At 44.5% G+C, this 14,797-nt stretch overlaps 1 protein-coding gene across 3 annotated transcripts in view; it reads left to right on the top strand.

Moving 5' to 3' along the window:
- LOC124596430 overlaps positions 1-14,797 on the top strand; it is a 608,628-nt gene that overhangs the window by 561,734 nt on the left and 32,097 nt on the right. For all 3 annotated transcript variants that reach the window (XM_047135562.1, XM_047135561.1, XM_047135563.1), the window contains exon 7: positions 7,006-7,256. In XM_047135562.1, coding sequence (XP_046991518.1) covers positions 7,006-7,256 — 251 coding nt within the window. The remainder of the gene's footprint in view (positions 1-7,005; positions 7,257-14,797) is intronic.

Raw genomic sequence — 14,797 nt, 5'->3', positions numbered from 1 at the left:
GACATGGTAAAACATATCTTTCTGGTTGTTTTCGAATAACTGAAAGACTTATATTCTGAAGATTCACAGGAACATCTTCGTGAAGGTAGTGGAAGCGAATAAGAGTTTATTAAAATTAAAGTAAATCCGTCGTGAATTTGATTTGTGACTCTGCTTGTAGCCGTAATATTCTTGCGTCTATACATGAAAAATAACGAGCAATGCCACCAACTAAATTGCCAGCATACCTCGTTCAGGGACTCTACGAGTGTCGGTGGTCAAGGCTAGAACGCTCGCACGAGGTTTCGTTTTCTGCCCACCTATAATCTGCGCCTACAAAACGCTCGCCTTGTATCCCACTCGGCGACCTTGTCAAGGCTACTTGAAAGCTTCAGCGGCTATTTACTCGGGCGACCTTACGTTCCAATGCTTCGTTGGTTTGCCCGTTATTCAGCTTAAGGGCAGAACTGGCGAAAGGGTTGCAGCTGGTCTGCCATTCGTGTGGAATCGAGTACGAGTAACTGATGAATCGAAAAGGCGTCATGACGAGCCTTAAAACGGGGGGTATTTTTCCGTTTCGATACCAGGCGGAACTGTTCTTTATGTTAAATGGACTTCACTAACCTCAATCTCCCTTTCAAATTTTCTTGCAATGATCTAGTCACATGCTACTATTCAGAAAACAATCCAGACCTATCTTCCTCCTCTGTGTTTTTTCCTCTGGCCACGCTGCATCTTGGGAGAAGTCGTGTGGAGTTGGCAACTGACTGGAAGAGATGAGGTCTAACAGAATGAAGTTGTCAGGGAAACCAGGGCGTGGGACTCGATAGCTCGATTACCAAAGTGTTGTCTGAGAAAGACGACGGTCCAGTTGCGAGGCTATGTTCAACAATCAGTTTAAATCTGTCACCTAAAATTAATTCAGCGAATGGTGTTTTAATGTATGAAAAAACAAAATGATTCCAACCCAGAATTGTTTTGCATCTTAATTGTCGTGAGTTGGTTTTACAATTTATAAAAACAAAATTTTATGCGATAACACTTAAAGACTTGGAAAGTATCTTCCAAAGTTCAGAACTATTACATTAGGGTAATCGGTTTTGCGTTAATCGCTGATGTAATTATTTAGTACGACGAATAATAAACACGTATATTGTACTTGGGTACAAGGCAATAAGACTCAAAAAATCTGCAAAGTTCGTGTAGTAGGAGTTTTTTCGCTACTTATTATTTATGATTAGAAACCCTTCACTTTTGCAAAATGGTAAACTTCAGGTGTAAAACCGTAAGAAATCTAGTATTAGCTTGAAATTATGCAACATATTTCGAATTACTCTGTGATTTTAAAGCATGTATTTTATGTAGTATTAGCACGTGCACTTGTTGTGCCAAACCTAAAATATCCTTCGTCCAATATGAAAGAAATGTACTGTTGATTTAGAGTTGGTTTTCTCTAGGAACTATGTAGACATCGAACGCTGATGTAGAAGATCCACTGCAACGCGTCTCGATGAGTCATGGACAATGCTGCAACTCCTCGCGGTTAGCATCCGTAGCTTCTCTGCTGTGAACGTATTTGTCAAGACTCCTAGCGGTGTAATTCTTGTGCAAGGTCGACTGCCTCTTAATACACAATCACCTTTTCTACTCCGACTGCAGTGTGTCGGTCGCTACGTACAAGAGACGTTCACGCTGCCTTTTTTTTTTATGGGCCTTGACTCCATGTATTGAGACTATTAAGAATTTCCCAAAAAATATTCGTGCCTTTTGAAACCCTTTATTATCACGTATTCGTCGTCATTGTTGGTGGATCTGTACCGGTAGTTAATTTATATATATATATATATATATATATATATATATATATATATATATATATATATATATATATAAACTAGTATGTTACACTCCTGTTACTCCTTGATTTTTCATCTGTATTCATCAACTGTAGAACTGCGCGTGATGTTACCGAGAAGGGTATGAAGCTGGGAGTACTTTGATGTGAGTTAACCAAATATTTTTTTACCAGTGACTCAAGAAAAAAGACTTTTCTTCTCGCTGTCGATGCCACCAACGAAGCCAAGCAAAGCATGACGTTACGTGGGCACGACTCGCTTTGTTTGTTCTTCTTCGACAAAGCGTTTCTTTAGTCGCCTTGCAGGCCACCTGGAAACCCAATTGGTCACGGAACGAACAGTTGAGTTACTGTTTTCGCGTTGGCTCTACTATTTCCCAAACAGCGTAACCACCTGAAAATTGTTTGTCGTCTGCAACCCTTCTAGCACTAACTACGACAACTGACTCGTTATGTTAAACGCCTCAGCTAGAACACCCCGCATGGAGGTTTTGCAGCAGGGGTTTGGCAGGAAATTGTGAATGTCTCAGACGGGTACGTCATCCTAAAGCCTGAGTAGCTCGTGGATGCTCCTATAGGCTGACATTTAACGACGTTACACCAAATCACAACTTAATGCGTTGTGGTTGCCTGTACGGCCTTGTCGTCACTGCGCCTACGGTTTTACGAGGTTTTTAATCATAGTTCTCTTTGTACGGAGGCTGGCACTTCTGCGGTGGCGTCTGGTGTAACCAGACGAAAGAAATAGTGGCGCAATTGACCGTAAGTTGTTTATCCGTCTTGTCGCTCGTATCTGCGATAGTTTTGTTGACGGATTTCTGTGCCCAGCAACTCTGTCTTCTTATAAAGAACAAGTTCTGTGATATACGTGTCGCTTATTGAAAAATAAAAAGATAAACCTCTCCGCTGTGTGTCACCGTGACAGGCTGTATGCCTCTGTTGGAAGCGATACGTCCTTCGAATGGGCTGCCCCATTGTTCCTATTCGAGAAGTGTAAGCTATGTGCCGACACCGGTTTTCAACCTCTCTCAAATGGTTCAAATGGCTCTGAGCACTATAGGACTTAACACCTGAGGTCATCAGTACCCTAGACTTAGAACTATCTAAACCTAACTAACCTAAGGACATCACACACATCCATGCCCGAGGCAGGGTTCGAACCTGCGACCGCAGCAGCAGCAGCGCGGTTCCGGGCTAAAGCGCCTAGAACCGCTCGGCCACACCGGCCGGCAGCCCCTCTCATTTCTGGCGTTCTAATCGACGACACAAACACGATATTACCCTAACACGCACTCGATATTCGCACTAGACAGTTACGCGTCTAGCTGCTTAACAGCTCATGTATACAGTTGGCTGACAAAAATAGCTTATAGAAAAAAGGGAGAAAATTGAGGGTTGGTCAGATGACGGTTAGTTTGGCTTTCAGAAAGGTAAAGGCACCAGAAAGACAGTTCTGACGTTTCGATTGATTGTGACAGCAAGACTTAGGAAAAATCAAGACATTTTCATAGCATTTGTCGACCTGGAAAAAGCATTTGACAATCTAAAATGGTCAATGTGATCAGAATTGTCAGGAAAATAGGTGATCATTATAGATGAACACGAGTAATAAAGAATATTTAGAAGAATCAAGAGGTAAAAAAGAAAAGAAGACCAATAACGAAGTGATCGAATTAGAAAGGGTAGAAGACATGAATGCAGTCTTTCGCACCTACTGTTAAATGTATAGCAGGAAGAAGCAGTGACAGAAATAAAATAAAAGCTCAGGAGTGGGATTAAAATTCGAGGTGAAAGGATATCAATGATAAGTTTCACCGATGGCATTGTTATTTTCAGTGAAATTGAAGGAGAATTACAGGACCTGTTGAATTGAATGAACTGTGTAATGAGTACGGAATACGGAAACTGAACAAAGACGAAAATAATGAGGATTGGAAAAGCTGAGATCAGCTATAAAGTTAGCATAAAAATTTGGGACAATGGAGTAGATGAAGTGCAGGGATACTGTTGCTTTGGCAACAGACTGGCACTGGTAAAAAGGAGGTTCCAAGGGAAGTCTACTAATATCAAACATTGGCCTTAATTTGAAGAAGAAATTTATGAAAGAGTACATTTAGAGCGCAGGATTGTATAGAAGTGTGGGGAAGCCGGAAATGAAAACAGCGAAAGTGCTTGAGATGTGATGATATAGAAAGATGATGAATATTAGGGGGAGTGATAAAGAATGAGGAGGTTGTCCACAGAATCAACGAGGAGACGAGCATGCAGAAAACATTGACCTGATGAAGCGACCGAAGGATAGGACATGTATTAAGACATCATGGAATCACTTCCACGGCACTGGTGTGATCTGTAGAAGGTAAAAACTGTTGAAGACGACAGAGAATGGAAAAATCCAAAGAAGCAATTGAGGACGGTAGGCGGAAGTGGTACTCTGAAATGAAGAGGTTGGAGCAGGAGATGAGTTCGTTGTGGATCGCATCAAACCAGTCAGAAGACTGACGACCCAAAAAAACCTCGATGGTTCCGTTACTCATTGTAATACGCGCTGCACAATGATAGCGAAATGCTTCGTATCTTGTTTTTTTCCGCTTCCTCAAGGAGCAAGTCCTTGGATACTATACTGGGCTGAAGATTCCACGTATCAAGCATGTGCAGATTTTCTAGTGAATGAAGTAGCGAGTCCTAGGGCTCCTAAGTGGAAGGAAGATTTCTTGTGACTGCGCATGCGCAGCGCCTCCAATAGCGACAGGATCGAGGCATTCGCTGCCCGCCTCGGTGTCTCTGTGGATGACTAAGGCGGATCGCGCGTGTTCACGCCCAGTGGGTTCGGTACATACGTCCGTCGGTTTCCTCGAGTCACGCCAGATAAATATAGGCATTGTGGCGCGTGTGCATTGTGCAGCGGCTATCGCTGGCAGACGCTACACCGGCATCCAGTCTGAGGCAGCTCCTGGCAGGACCCGACCGGGCACCTCCTCGTTTTGTGCTCTTCCGACCGGACATGACGTTAACGAGGCCCGACGGCCGCCACAGAGCAACCACTGACAATGCCATCTGTGGTAACGTACGCGCAACGAGACAATGCCGCGGCTCTCCAAACGAAGCACTTCATCACGCGCGCCTGGTTCCACGCGTCGGTCGCAACAGAAACTAACCGGCGAACTGTTACTACTGAACTGGAAACTACAGACCTATACTAACGTTTCAGTCATATAGCCCCATCAGAACACCCCTAGATTCACGCTGTGCGCAATATTAAGAGGGCCTTTAATAAGTAGTGCAACATTTTTTTTTTTTTCTCGGCCAGTTCCGATAGGCGGCGGCACTGTACGCAGCCTTCAAAATGGCGTCTGTAACGGAGGAGTGGTCCAAGGAGAGAGCTGTCATTGAGTTTCATTTGGCGGAAAGCCAGAGCGTGGCAGATATTCACAGGCACGTGCAGGATGTCTACGGAGACCTGGCAGTGAACAAAAGCACGGCGAGTCTTTGTGCAACAATGTCGCACAAACTTGCCCGATCTCCCGCGTGTCGGCCGGCCGCAAGCGGTTGTGACTCCTGCAGGAAACGAATAACAGGTCTCATCTTCTGTCACAATTCATTGGCGGCGACATTTTTTCGAAGAGAGTATTGGGACGCTTGTCCAGAGGTACAAGTCCCTCAAGCGTTACAGTGGTTATATCGAAAAGCAGCCACAAATGTGCGTAACTTTTAGAAATAAAATAATTTGTTGAAATAATTACGTTTGTCTTCCATTTATTATCTATTGGAGGGCAAACAAAAAAACTACTTTATAACTTGGAATCTTATTTCAAGATGCAATTTGGCGTCAGTCTTTGATGCGATATTTACAGGGGGTGTACAGAAATATGGAAACAGCGCGAGAATGGTTTCCTTGAGCATAACTCCAGATGGTAGCCAAGCCTACAGGTTGTGGTGTTGTATTCGGCTGCGAACTGCACCTGTGAAATGTCCTCAGTACGTTGCAAGTGTAAGTCCTATGTAGTCGTGAGTGCGTTACATCGGAGCTCAGTGCATTCGAAGGTGGGCAAATTGTTTGTGCTCACATGGTGGTTGCTCCTGTAACCAAGTTAGCCGACGCGTTTGGTTTTCGAGAGCCACCATAGTGAAGGCTTACACCGCATACGGGGAAAGCGGAAAAAGATCATCCGTCAAGGCACATTATGGACGAAAGTACGCATTGAATGAGGATTGTGGCGTAAAATAAGGGCATAACAGTTGCAGAAGTAACTGCAGCGATGAACGTCGCACTCGCGAATCCCGTCAGCACCAAACCAACACGAAGGTAAATAATTGCAGGGCGACCTGGAATTACAAAACCGTCCATCCATGAAGCAAATGCCCGTAACAGGTAACTGTGGTGCCGAAGGAATTAAACCTGGATTATGATCCAATAGAATAAAGTTATTTGTTCTTATGAGTCTTATTTCACGTTGTTTCCAACCTGTCAAGGTTCACTTCCCAAGAGTGAAACTTTGCCGGGCTTTGGTGAAAGTTTGGGCAGCCTTACTGCGATATTGCATGGGCCCCATGGTAACTCTGCGAGGTCGTATTATGTGGTCATTCTTGCTGGTCAGTTCCATCCCATGGTACAATGTTTGTTCCCCAATTGTGATGCTGTGTTCCAAGACAGGGCTGCTGTTCACACTGCTAGCGCCATCCAGGACTGGTTCTTTGAGCACGGGGGTGAATTGTCGCGTCTCCCCTGACAACCACATTCAGCTTCTATGCTCTACTTCGGAGAGAAGGGTTGTGATTACTGTGCACCACAATCATCGTTATTTGAACGTACTACTATTAAAGAGGAAGAGTGGTTTAAGATACCCCTGAAAACTAGTACAGTATCTGTATTTATCCAGTCCCCGACGATTGTTTTGAATGCCGGCGGTTTTCCTAACCGTATTAGACGCGATAAAACCCTGTGTTTTTAGTGTTTCCGTACTTTTGTACTCACAACATCAACACATTACCTCTGTTCATACTAAGTAATGAAGCACTGATAATTAATGGCAATTTGTATCAACCTATTACTTATTTTTAAGTGTGTCTTCCAGTTCTTCCTGATGTACATCTTTAGAAGTCGGCTGCTTTCGCTGGAGCCGCATTGGACGCGGGGTGCTAACAGGTGTCTTTGTTTCTGTGCGCTGCAGTGAAACGGCCAGTGGACATACGCAACCGCCCACGCATTCCGATCCCCGACGAGGACCCGTACAGCGTGGCGGGCAGCGGCGGCAGCAGCGGTGGCAGCAGCGGGGGTGGCGCCGGGGGCGTCGGAGGCGGGCCCGGGGGCGTGGTGGCCGCCGCCAGAGACCAGCTGATCCAGCAGCAGCAGGCCTCGCGCCGAGACCGCCCGCCAAAGCTTCCTCCCAGGGACACCGCCTACCCGCAGGACATACCCAAGGTACGTCGCAAATCCTCGTTGTCTGAGGGACTTATTTGTGGAGTTGTAAAACCACCGTAAGTGAAAATAGACTGCGGCCGTTTGCCTAGTAGCTCCGTTCAGTTAAGTTCGTATCCGCTTTACCTGTGTATTTGGTGTGTTGCATACCTATCGGGCGTTATCTCATAACTATTGCTTTCTTTGCGAATGCGACCAGTGTGGTGTCACCGCCAGACAGCACACTTGCTAGGTGGTAGCCTTTAAATCGGCCGCGGTCCGTTAGTATACGTCGGACCCGCGTGTCGCCACTATCAGTGATTGCAGACCGAGCGCCGCCACACTGCAGGTCTAGAGAGACTTCCTAGCACTCGCCCCAGTTGTACAGCCGACTTTGCTAGCGATGGTTCACTGCCTACTTACGTTCTCATTTGCCGAGACGATAGTTTAGCATAGCCTTCAGCTACGTCATTTGCTACGACCTAGCAAGGCGCCATATTCAGTTACTATTGATATTGTGAATCATGTACCGTCAAGAGCGACGTTCGTCATTAATGGATTAAAGTTAAGTATTCCACCAGCTACGTCCGTTTTTCTAAATTCTAATTTCCTTGTCCTGTTCCAGACCTCACGCCAGCCTGCGTGAGCTAAAACGCGTGCATTTTGGCCTCCTTTAGTGAAACGGTGTTGCCTCTCTTGTCAACCACAACAACCAGTGTCTTACTAGATTCCTCTACAAAAGTACCCTAAAAAACCGGAAGAGGTGAACAATTTAGAAACTAAGCGAGAAAATATAAATGGACAGGTAATTTACGGAAAACTTTCGTTTCACACAGTTACCCACCTGGCTGTTACTTAAGAATAAACAGCATTTATAGAAAAACTGAAATTGTCAATATTTCATTCAAGTTTTATTTGGCAATTGTTCAAAATGTTCAAATGTGTGTGAAATCTTATGGGACTTAACTGCTAAGGTCATCAGTCCCTACGCTTACACACTACTTAACCTAAATTATCCTAAGGACAAACACACACACTCATGCCCGAGGGAGGACTAGAACCTCCGCCGGGACCAGCCGCAGAGTCCGTGACTGCAGCGCCTTAGACCGCTCGGCTTGGGCATTGTTAATTTGTAACGTGAACCAGAGGGGTGTCGCAGTAAAAATAATGAAAACGATATAGATTTATCGAACAGCGCTAGAAAACGCTATTTCCTCACAAAGGAAAAAAAACAACGCAAAACAAAAGTACATCAGACATCGCTTCAATACTTCGACGAACTTACATAAAACACGTTTCTGTTATTCACAAACAACTTTCGCATTTTTCAATAATAACAGAAAACTCTTGCCTTTGATCTTAATGAAGAATGTTCTAATGAGTACAAAATAACAACAATAATGACATTTTTTTAAAGTTCCTGCATGTAAACTATACTTGCATCAAAAGTAATTGCTTTGTTTACACAAAAATGCAGAAATTACGTGATCAACTAATTTTTATTATTTACAGAATTCAATTTAGATTCTGTAAGGATATAAAATACACAGTGGACTAACACCGAGTGATGTGCGATTCTAATTGTGTACAAAGCAAGTACACAAACTAAATAAAAAACAAAGACAAGTTGTCGGCTTCCAGTTTCTCTCTTGCACCTTTATTTATGTTTCTAACGGTAATCCTAGCAATTACTACACCATTTATGTAGTGTCCTTCGTACTTCTGAGGCGGCTAAAATTGAACTGAGGGTTACGTACGCGGCATAATATAGGAACATAGCGTTCTCACATAATTACGCGATAAGCAGTTGGGTTCTAGTGGTCCTGTCGGTGAGACTGAAATTTAGCTATCTTCAGGCAGCAAGTTTCTCTCTCTCTCTCTCTCTCTCTCTCTCTCTCTCTCTCTCTCTCTCTCTCTTTCATCGTCACAAATGTCCAATATCCAGACAGAGTGAAAGCGTTGCTTAGAAAGACAATAGTTAATGGCAGTATTTGACTTGCGAAATTATTTTGAAATCAATTCCTGTGGATCTCAGACAGTAGGTGGTTATCCTTAATTTCTTAATTTTATTGGTCCACAGGACAAGCATGTTCAACCCTGTTTTCTTTCGAATTGACACAGTGTGGTCTGTCATTCGGTACGCCCTTTGTTTGGCTGGACTCCCTATTCAATCACGATTATCTAGATTAAATAGAGCCTTCAGACACAAGACAAACAAATCGCAACGGAAGACGGCCAATAGTCGCGAAGGAAGCAATCTTTTTCAGTCGGGTAGCGCAACAACACTTCTCATGATGCAGTTAGAAGTGCCGTTTCCTTCGCGGCGTATTTAGTTGGGAGTGAAGTAAATACTTTTATGGCTCCAGAGTTCATACATTTCTGCTCTTTCTGAGAAATAGGAAATAAAAGGAGCGAAAGAATCGCGATTTCGAGAGTTGTGTCTTACGCCTATTCTAAGACCCAGCGAGGTGGCGCACTGGACTCACATTCGGGACCATGATGGTTCAAAGCTGCGTTCGGCCATCTTGATTTAGGTTTCCGTGATTTTCCTAAGTCGCTGCAGGCAAATGCCGGTGTGACTCCTTTGAAAGGGCACGGACGACTTCCTTCCCTAATCGATGGGACGGACAATCTTGCTGTTTGGTCCTCTCTCAAAATCAACCAAACAACCTATTCTAAGCGATGACCTGTGTTTTTTTACAAAGGTGGAAGCGATACTAACCACAGAGCCTCATCGTTCTGCCAGAGTCTGGGGTGATTTGCACACTGTCAGCTACCTTACGAGTAACCGTGGGGCAGAGGCGATTGGACTGTGGTGGCGGGTTGCGAAGAGCCTCCCACTGCCAGGCACACACACACACACACACACACACACACACACACACACACACACACGTGTGCGGCATTCCGGACGCGCTCCGGCTGTGACACTTGCCTGTGCTGTGGTGTGAGGCGGCGACACTTTCTACGCCATGAATATTGCACGAGCGCGCCCTGTGCCCTGTAGGACAGCGGCGCGGAATGCCGGCCCACGCCAGCAGATGCCTCTGAGGCGCCGTTTCTACCCGGGCGAGAGAGCTTTACTGTGCTACAACAGCCAGCTGTTTACATCACAGCGAACGACCCTCGTATATACTTGCAAGCACCTTGTTTGCTCACGACGAAGATAAGTTTCTTGTGCTGTTGGAGGTCCATAGTTCATCCGGTAACGAAATCGACCTCTGGGTTGTTACGTAATACCACTTCATGAAAATACAAGTAATGCAAAACATTCTTTTTCGGCCAATTTCGGTTGAATAAATGCGTAATTTTTTGTGAGACATCGTGCAATATTTAAGCCTAGCCCCTATAATTACATGAATTTCCGCTATACGTAGCCTTCAGAATGGCGTCTGTAGCGGATGTGCGTCCTAAGTAGAGCGCTGTCATTGAGTTTTTTTCGCCGGAAACTAGAGCATTGCAAACATTCATAGGCGCTTGCAGAATGTCTACGGAACCGGGCAGTGAACAAAAGCACGGTGAGTCGTTGAGCGAGGCGTCTGTCATCTTCGCAACAATTCGCCAAATCTGTCCAATCTCATGAGCGCCGGCCAGCCGCACACAGCTGTGCTGCTCTCAGCCCTAAGGAAATCGAGGGACCGACTTCAGCGTGTCCGTCGCCACAAAAGTTCAAACGAACTCCTACTCCTCCGTGACGATAGAAGGCCTCACACAAGTCTGCGCACACGAGAGAAGCTCACAAAACTTCACTGGACTGTTCTTCTTCATCCACCCTACGACCCGGATCTCGCACAGTCCGACTTTCATCTGCTTGGTCTAATGAAGGATGCACTCTGCGGGAAGAAGTAGGTGGATGACAGGGGGTTACTGACGCAGCGAGACGACGAACAATAGAGTGCTACCATGCGGGCGTGTAGGCTCTCCCAGCAAGGTTGCGCAAGGCCGTTGCATTGACCGGAGATTATGCTGAAAAATAGGGTTTTGTAGCCGAAGTTGTGGGAAATAATTTGATGTATTGTAATCCTGAATGAAATCAACATGCTTTCAGAAAAAAAGTCTTACATTGCTATCTTAATGCTCCTCGTACATTTATGACTTACACTCACGCACTAACACACAACCACAAACCTCACCATTGGTTGGCGAAAGCAAATGAGTTTAGATAATCTTGAAACGGAGCAAATTCAACTTATTTACATGTCGTAAACATTGTCCATTGGAAAATCTAACTTTCGAATCCGACGTTGAGTGAAAACATGTTCTTCTTCTTCCTTGAATTTCATCCGCTTCTCTATGGGGTCGGATTTTATGTATTCCAACAGTTTTTGTCTACAGTAACTCATGTTCAAACGTGAGAATGTTTTTTAAATGTTTGCGTAGCATTTATTGAGGCAAGCGGTGGTCAACAGCCCGGTACTTACATAATTCCATGTGGGAAACCGCCTAAAAACCACATATAAGCTGGTTGACTCATGAGAACTCGTAATTAATTCTCCTGGCAGGTTCGATACGGACAAGCTCGCCTGTCGGAATCCTGGAAGCTGCAAGTTAACTTGCTCTGCTATCCGGGTGGGACTCAAGGTTGGAGATATATGATACTATAAACACAGAGACAAGATTTTTGCTCGTTATTTAGTCATGTTATCATTAAGACGGAGAAATTAAAATACTGAAGTGAAAGAGAGGACCAGCACCAGGTATGCAGTTCTTACATTCTAGTGCTACTGCGCGTATTTACTAGGAGACCGCCAATGATACGCTCAAGCCAACACAGGCGCGGAGAAAACAACACGCAGAGGTTAGCGCACTTTCCCGGAAGCAAGTCCGTTCTGCCGTCGCTCTTCATTTCCTCATCTTTTTCGCACGGCTTCCACAGCGTAAACAGTTGCCGTGGTTTGTAGCTTTTGTACGGCGCGAGAGTGAAAGTAAATTACAGAAGGCGTCCATTAGCAGCAACGGAGAGAATTATTTCCCAGCAAGAGTGGCTTTGCTTGCAAGCCTGAATAGCGGTTCCTGCTTTCCGACCGTCTTCTAGGATTTTGCAGGTGTATTTGTGTGATAAGAAACATATCCAAGTGATTATTTCTCGGATCTTTGCTTCAGATGCCGTCAATGATAGTATACTTCTTCAACCCTGGCATTTGCGCTGTGTAACCATGCTATGGAAAGAAGCTGTGAAGAAGCAATCTTCGATTCGGGTTCTTGATTCCAGGTATTACAGAAAATAGGGAAACGTTTCGTGTTATACGTCAGAAGTATTTCTAGTATGTACATTAGTATATACTTCTGTGTAACAACAAACCAGCTTCCTTTTAATGCACTTGCAATGTCCAATTTTGTTCTAAAATAGAGAGATCTTATATTGCGAATACTTCAGTGCAGTCGTCAAGATTCTTATAATGTTTGTCGACCCTGCGCACAGAAAGATAGCAAAAAGGGACTATAATCCTTCTGCTTTGAATAAGCAGTCTTCTATCTTTAAATTCTTCAGTAGGTACAGAGCTATAAACATGTTTAACTACACGCAGCGGTAATTTTATGTGTGACTTAATTTGCATCTCAGACTACCACGAACTGACTGTATTGTTTCATTTGACACTGTCGACCGCGGCCTTCCTGTCCCATTGTAATCAGGGCCTGAAAACTCAGATCACTCGAAAATAAAGTCTGTAAAAAGAATTAATGGTTAACTAACGGTGTCAAACACGGAAAAAATACCAAGTTTACGATCACTGCATCCATTATCGTTGTCACGGGCTGCTCCTGACGACAATAATGGAGGCAATCATCGAAATCTTCAGATTTCATCCGAATTTGACGCATCAAGTTACCCGGAAACTTTTTATCTAGGGGCTCCGTCGCGCAAGAGTTCGTAGCCGAAAATAATGTACGTTTACTGAGGGAATTCATCTATAGGTCTTGTCACCGATGACGGATCGTATTAACACAAACTGAAGCTCGTTCAAGAGGTGGTGAGTTTAAACTGCAACATGTTACCTCACTCCAAGAGGCTATACAGAAAGGTTAGGATAAAAGAGGGATATTCGATTATCTGGAATTATAAACAATTCCAAATAACATCCCAGTATTGGCGAAGAAAATTTCTTCCGTCACTGTGCTATCTGCGGACGTAGCGCAAACGGAGCTAGTATGCTGTAACGGCCTCTGAAATCGAAGGTAGTTCTTCTTTCGTGTATAGGTGAGTAACACAAAAGTAAAATAACAGCCTAGCTGGTACCACATGCGTTATTGTCCGAATGACCCGAAGGGAGAAAATGTTTCAAATGGCTCTGAGCACTATGAGACTTAACATCTGAGGTCATCAGTCCCCTACAACTTAGAACTACTTAAATCTAACCAACCTAAGGACACCACACACATTAATGTCCGAGGCAGGATTCGAACCCGAAGGGAGACCTGTTGGTATATAAGACATGAACATTGAAACAGATTATTTTGGAATTCATGTTTTTTAAGCAGCCCGTCCCACACTTACACTGCTGGGAATTTCCCAAGCCCAGATACGTGTAATAACATGCGCGAGCCACGTGAGCGATTAAATTATTTAAAATGAAATGAGATGAAGATCGTAATTTCTGAAATAACCTGTCCATTCTCCTTTCACATTTTATTCTGAGTTCTTACTGTATGGTACTTGACATACGTGATTTTCTAGTTATTTATCACAATTTCAGTATTCCGGATTTACACACGGGTTAGTATTCATCTGTGTCCACTAGTTTCACAGACCTCGTATACAGTGAAAATAAATGACTGTAGTTTATTTTACCGTGTCAGACGTGCCTGCGCGTATACGACAGAGAGCTTTTTGTAGGGAGTAAGGCAGGCTGCGTGCGTGCGATAAGGAACAAAAAGGTGAGCGCGCCTGCCGTGGGCAGTGTGCTTTGTACGGCTCACATTTGACGCCCGTGGGATCCTAATTAGCGCTCATTGCATCGGCCCGCTCCCAGAAGAGGAGGTAATGAGCAGCTGGAGAGACGGCCGGTAGTCTACTGTACGGGGCTGAGAGTAGGGGTAGCACTGCCAGACACACCTTGTGAAGGAGCCGCGGGCTGCCCGTCTGGAGCGCCGGCCCTCCTTCTAGGGGAGTGCTTCCGTCCGCCCATCACGGAAATATACCTGAGTACGCATCTCCCGGCGGCACCTATTCCACTGTGTTTAAACACGTTTTCTGGCAGACACCTTGGTGAATTTGATCTGTCGCGGGATTTTCCTTCACTTCGTCTCTGCACTCAGGTAACTTGGTCTTCCTGTCTCATCCCTTTTCGACCTGTAATTCTACATAGTCAGGCAGAAGCACTGAGCGACACCCAATCAGAATTGTGATTACATAAGAAACTCGACTAACAAAACCCACTCTGTTGTACAGGACAGCGAGTTTCACAGAATCGAAAGTAACATCGGGTGTGCCCCAAAAAATTATATAACAAAACTTTATAATTTTTTGCTAGAAACGTAACCAATTTATCATAGAGGATCGGCAGCACTTATCATTAGACCTGGAACCCAATAACCTGATTTGTAAACCAACGATTCTCCACTGC

This window comes from Schistocerca americana, chromosome 2 (genome assembly GCF_021461395.2).
Source record: "Schistocerca americana isolate TAMUIC-IGC-003095 chromosome 2, iqSchAmer2.1, whole genome shotgun sequence".
Taxonomy (NCBI): Eukaryota; Metazoa; Arthropoda; class Insecta; order Orthoptera; family Acrididae; genus Schistocerca; species Schistocerca americana.
Note: the sequence above shows the minus strand (reverse complement) of the source record. Positions and strands in the feature narration are given on the sequence as shown.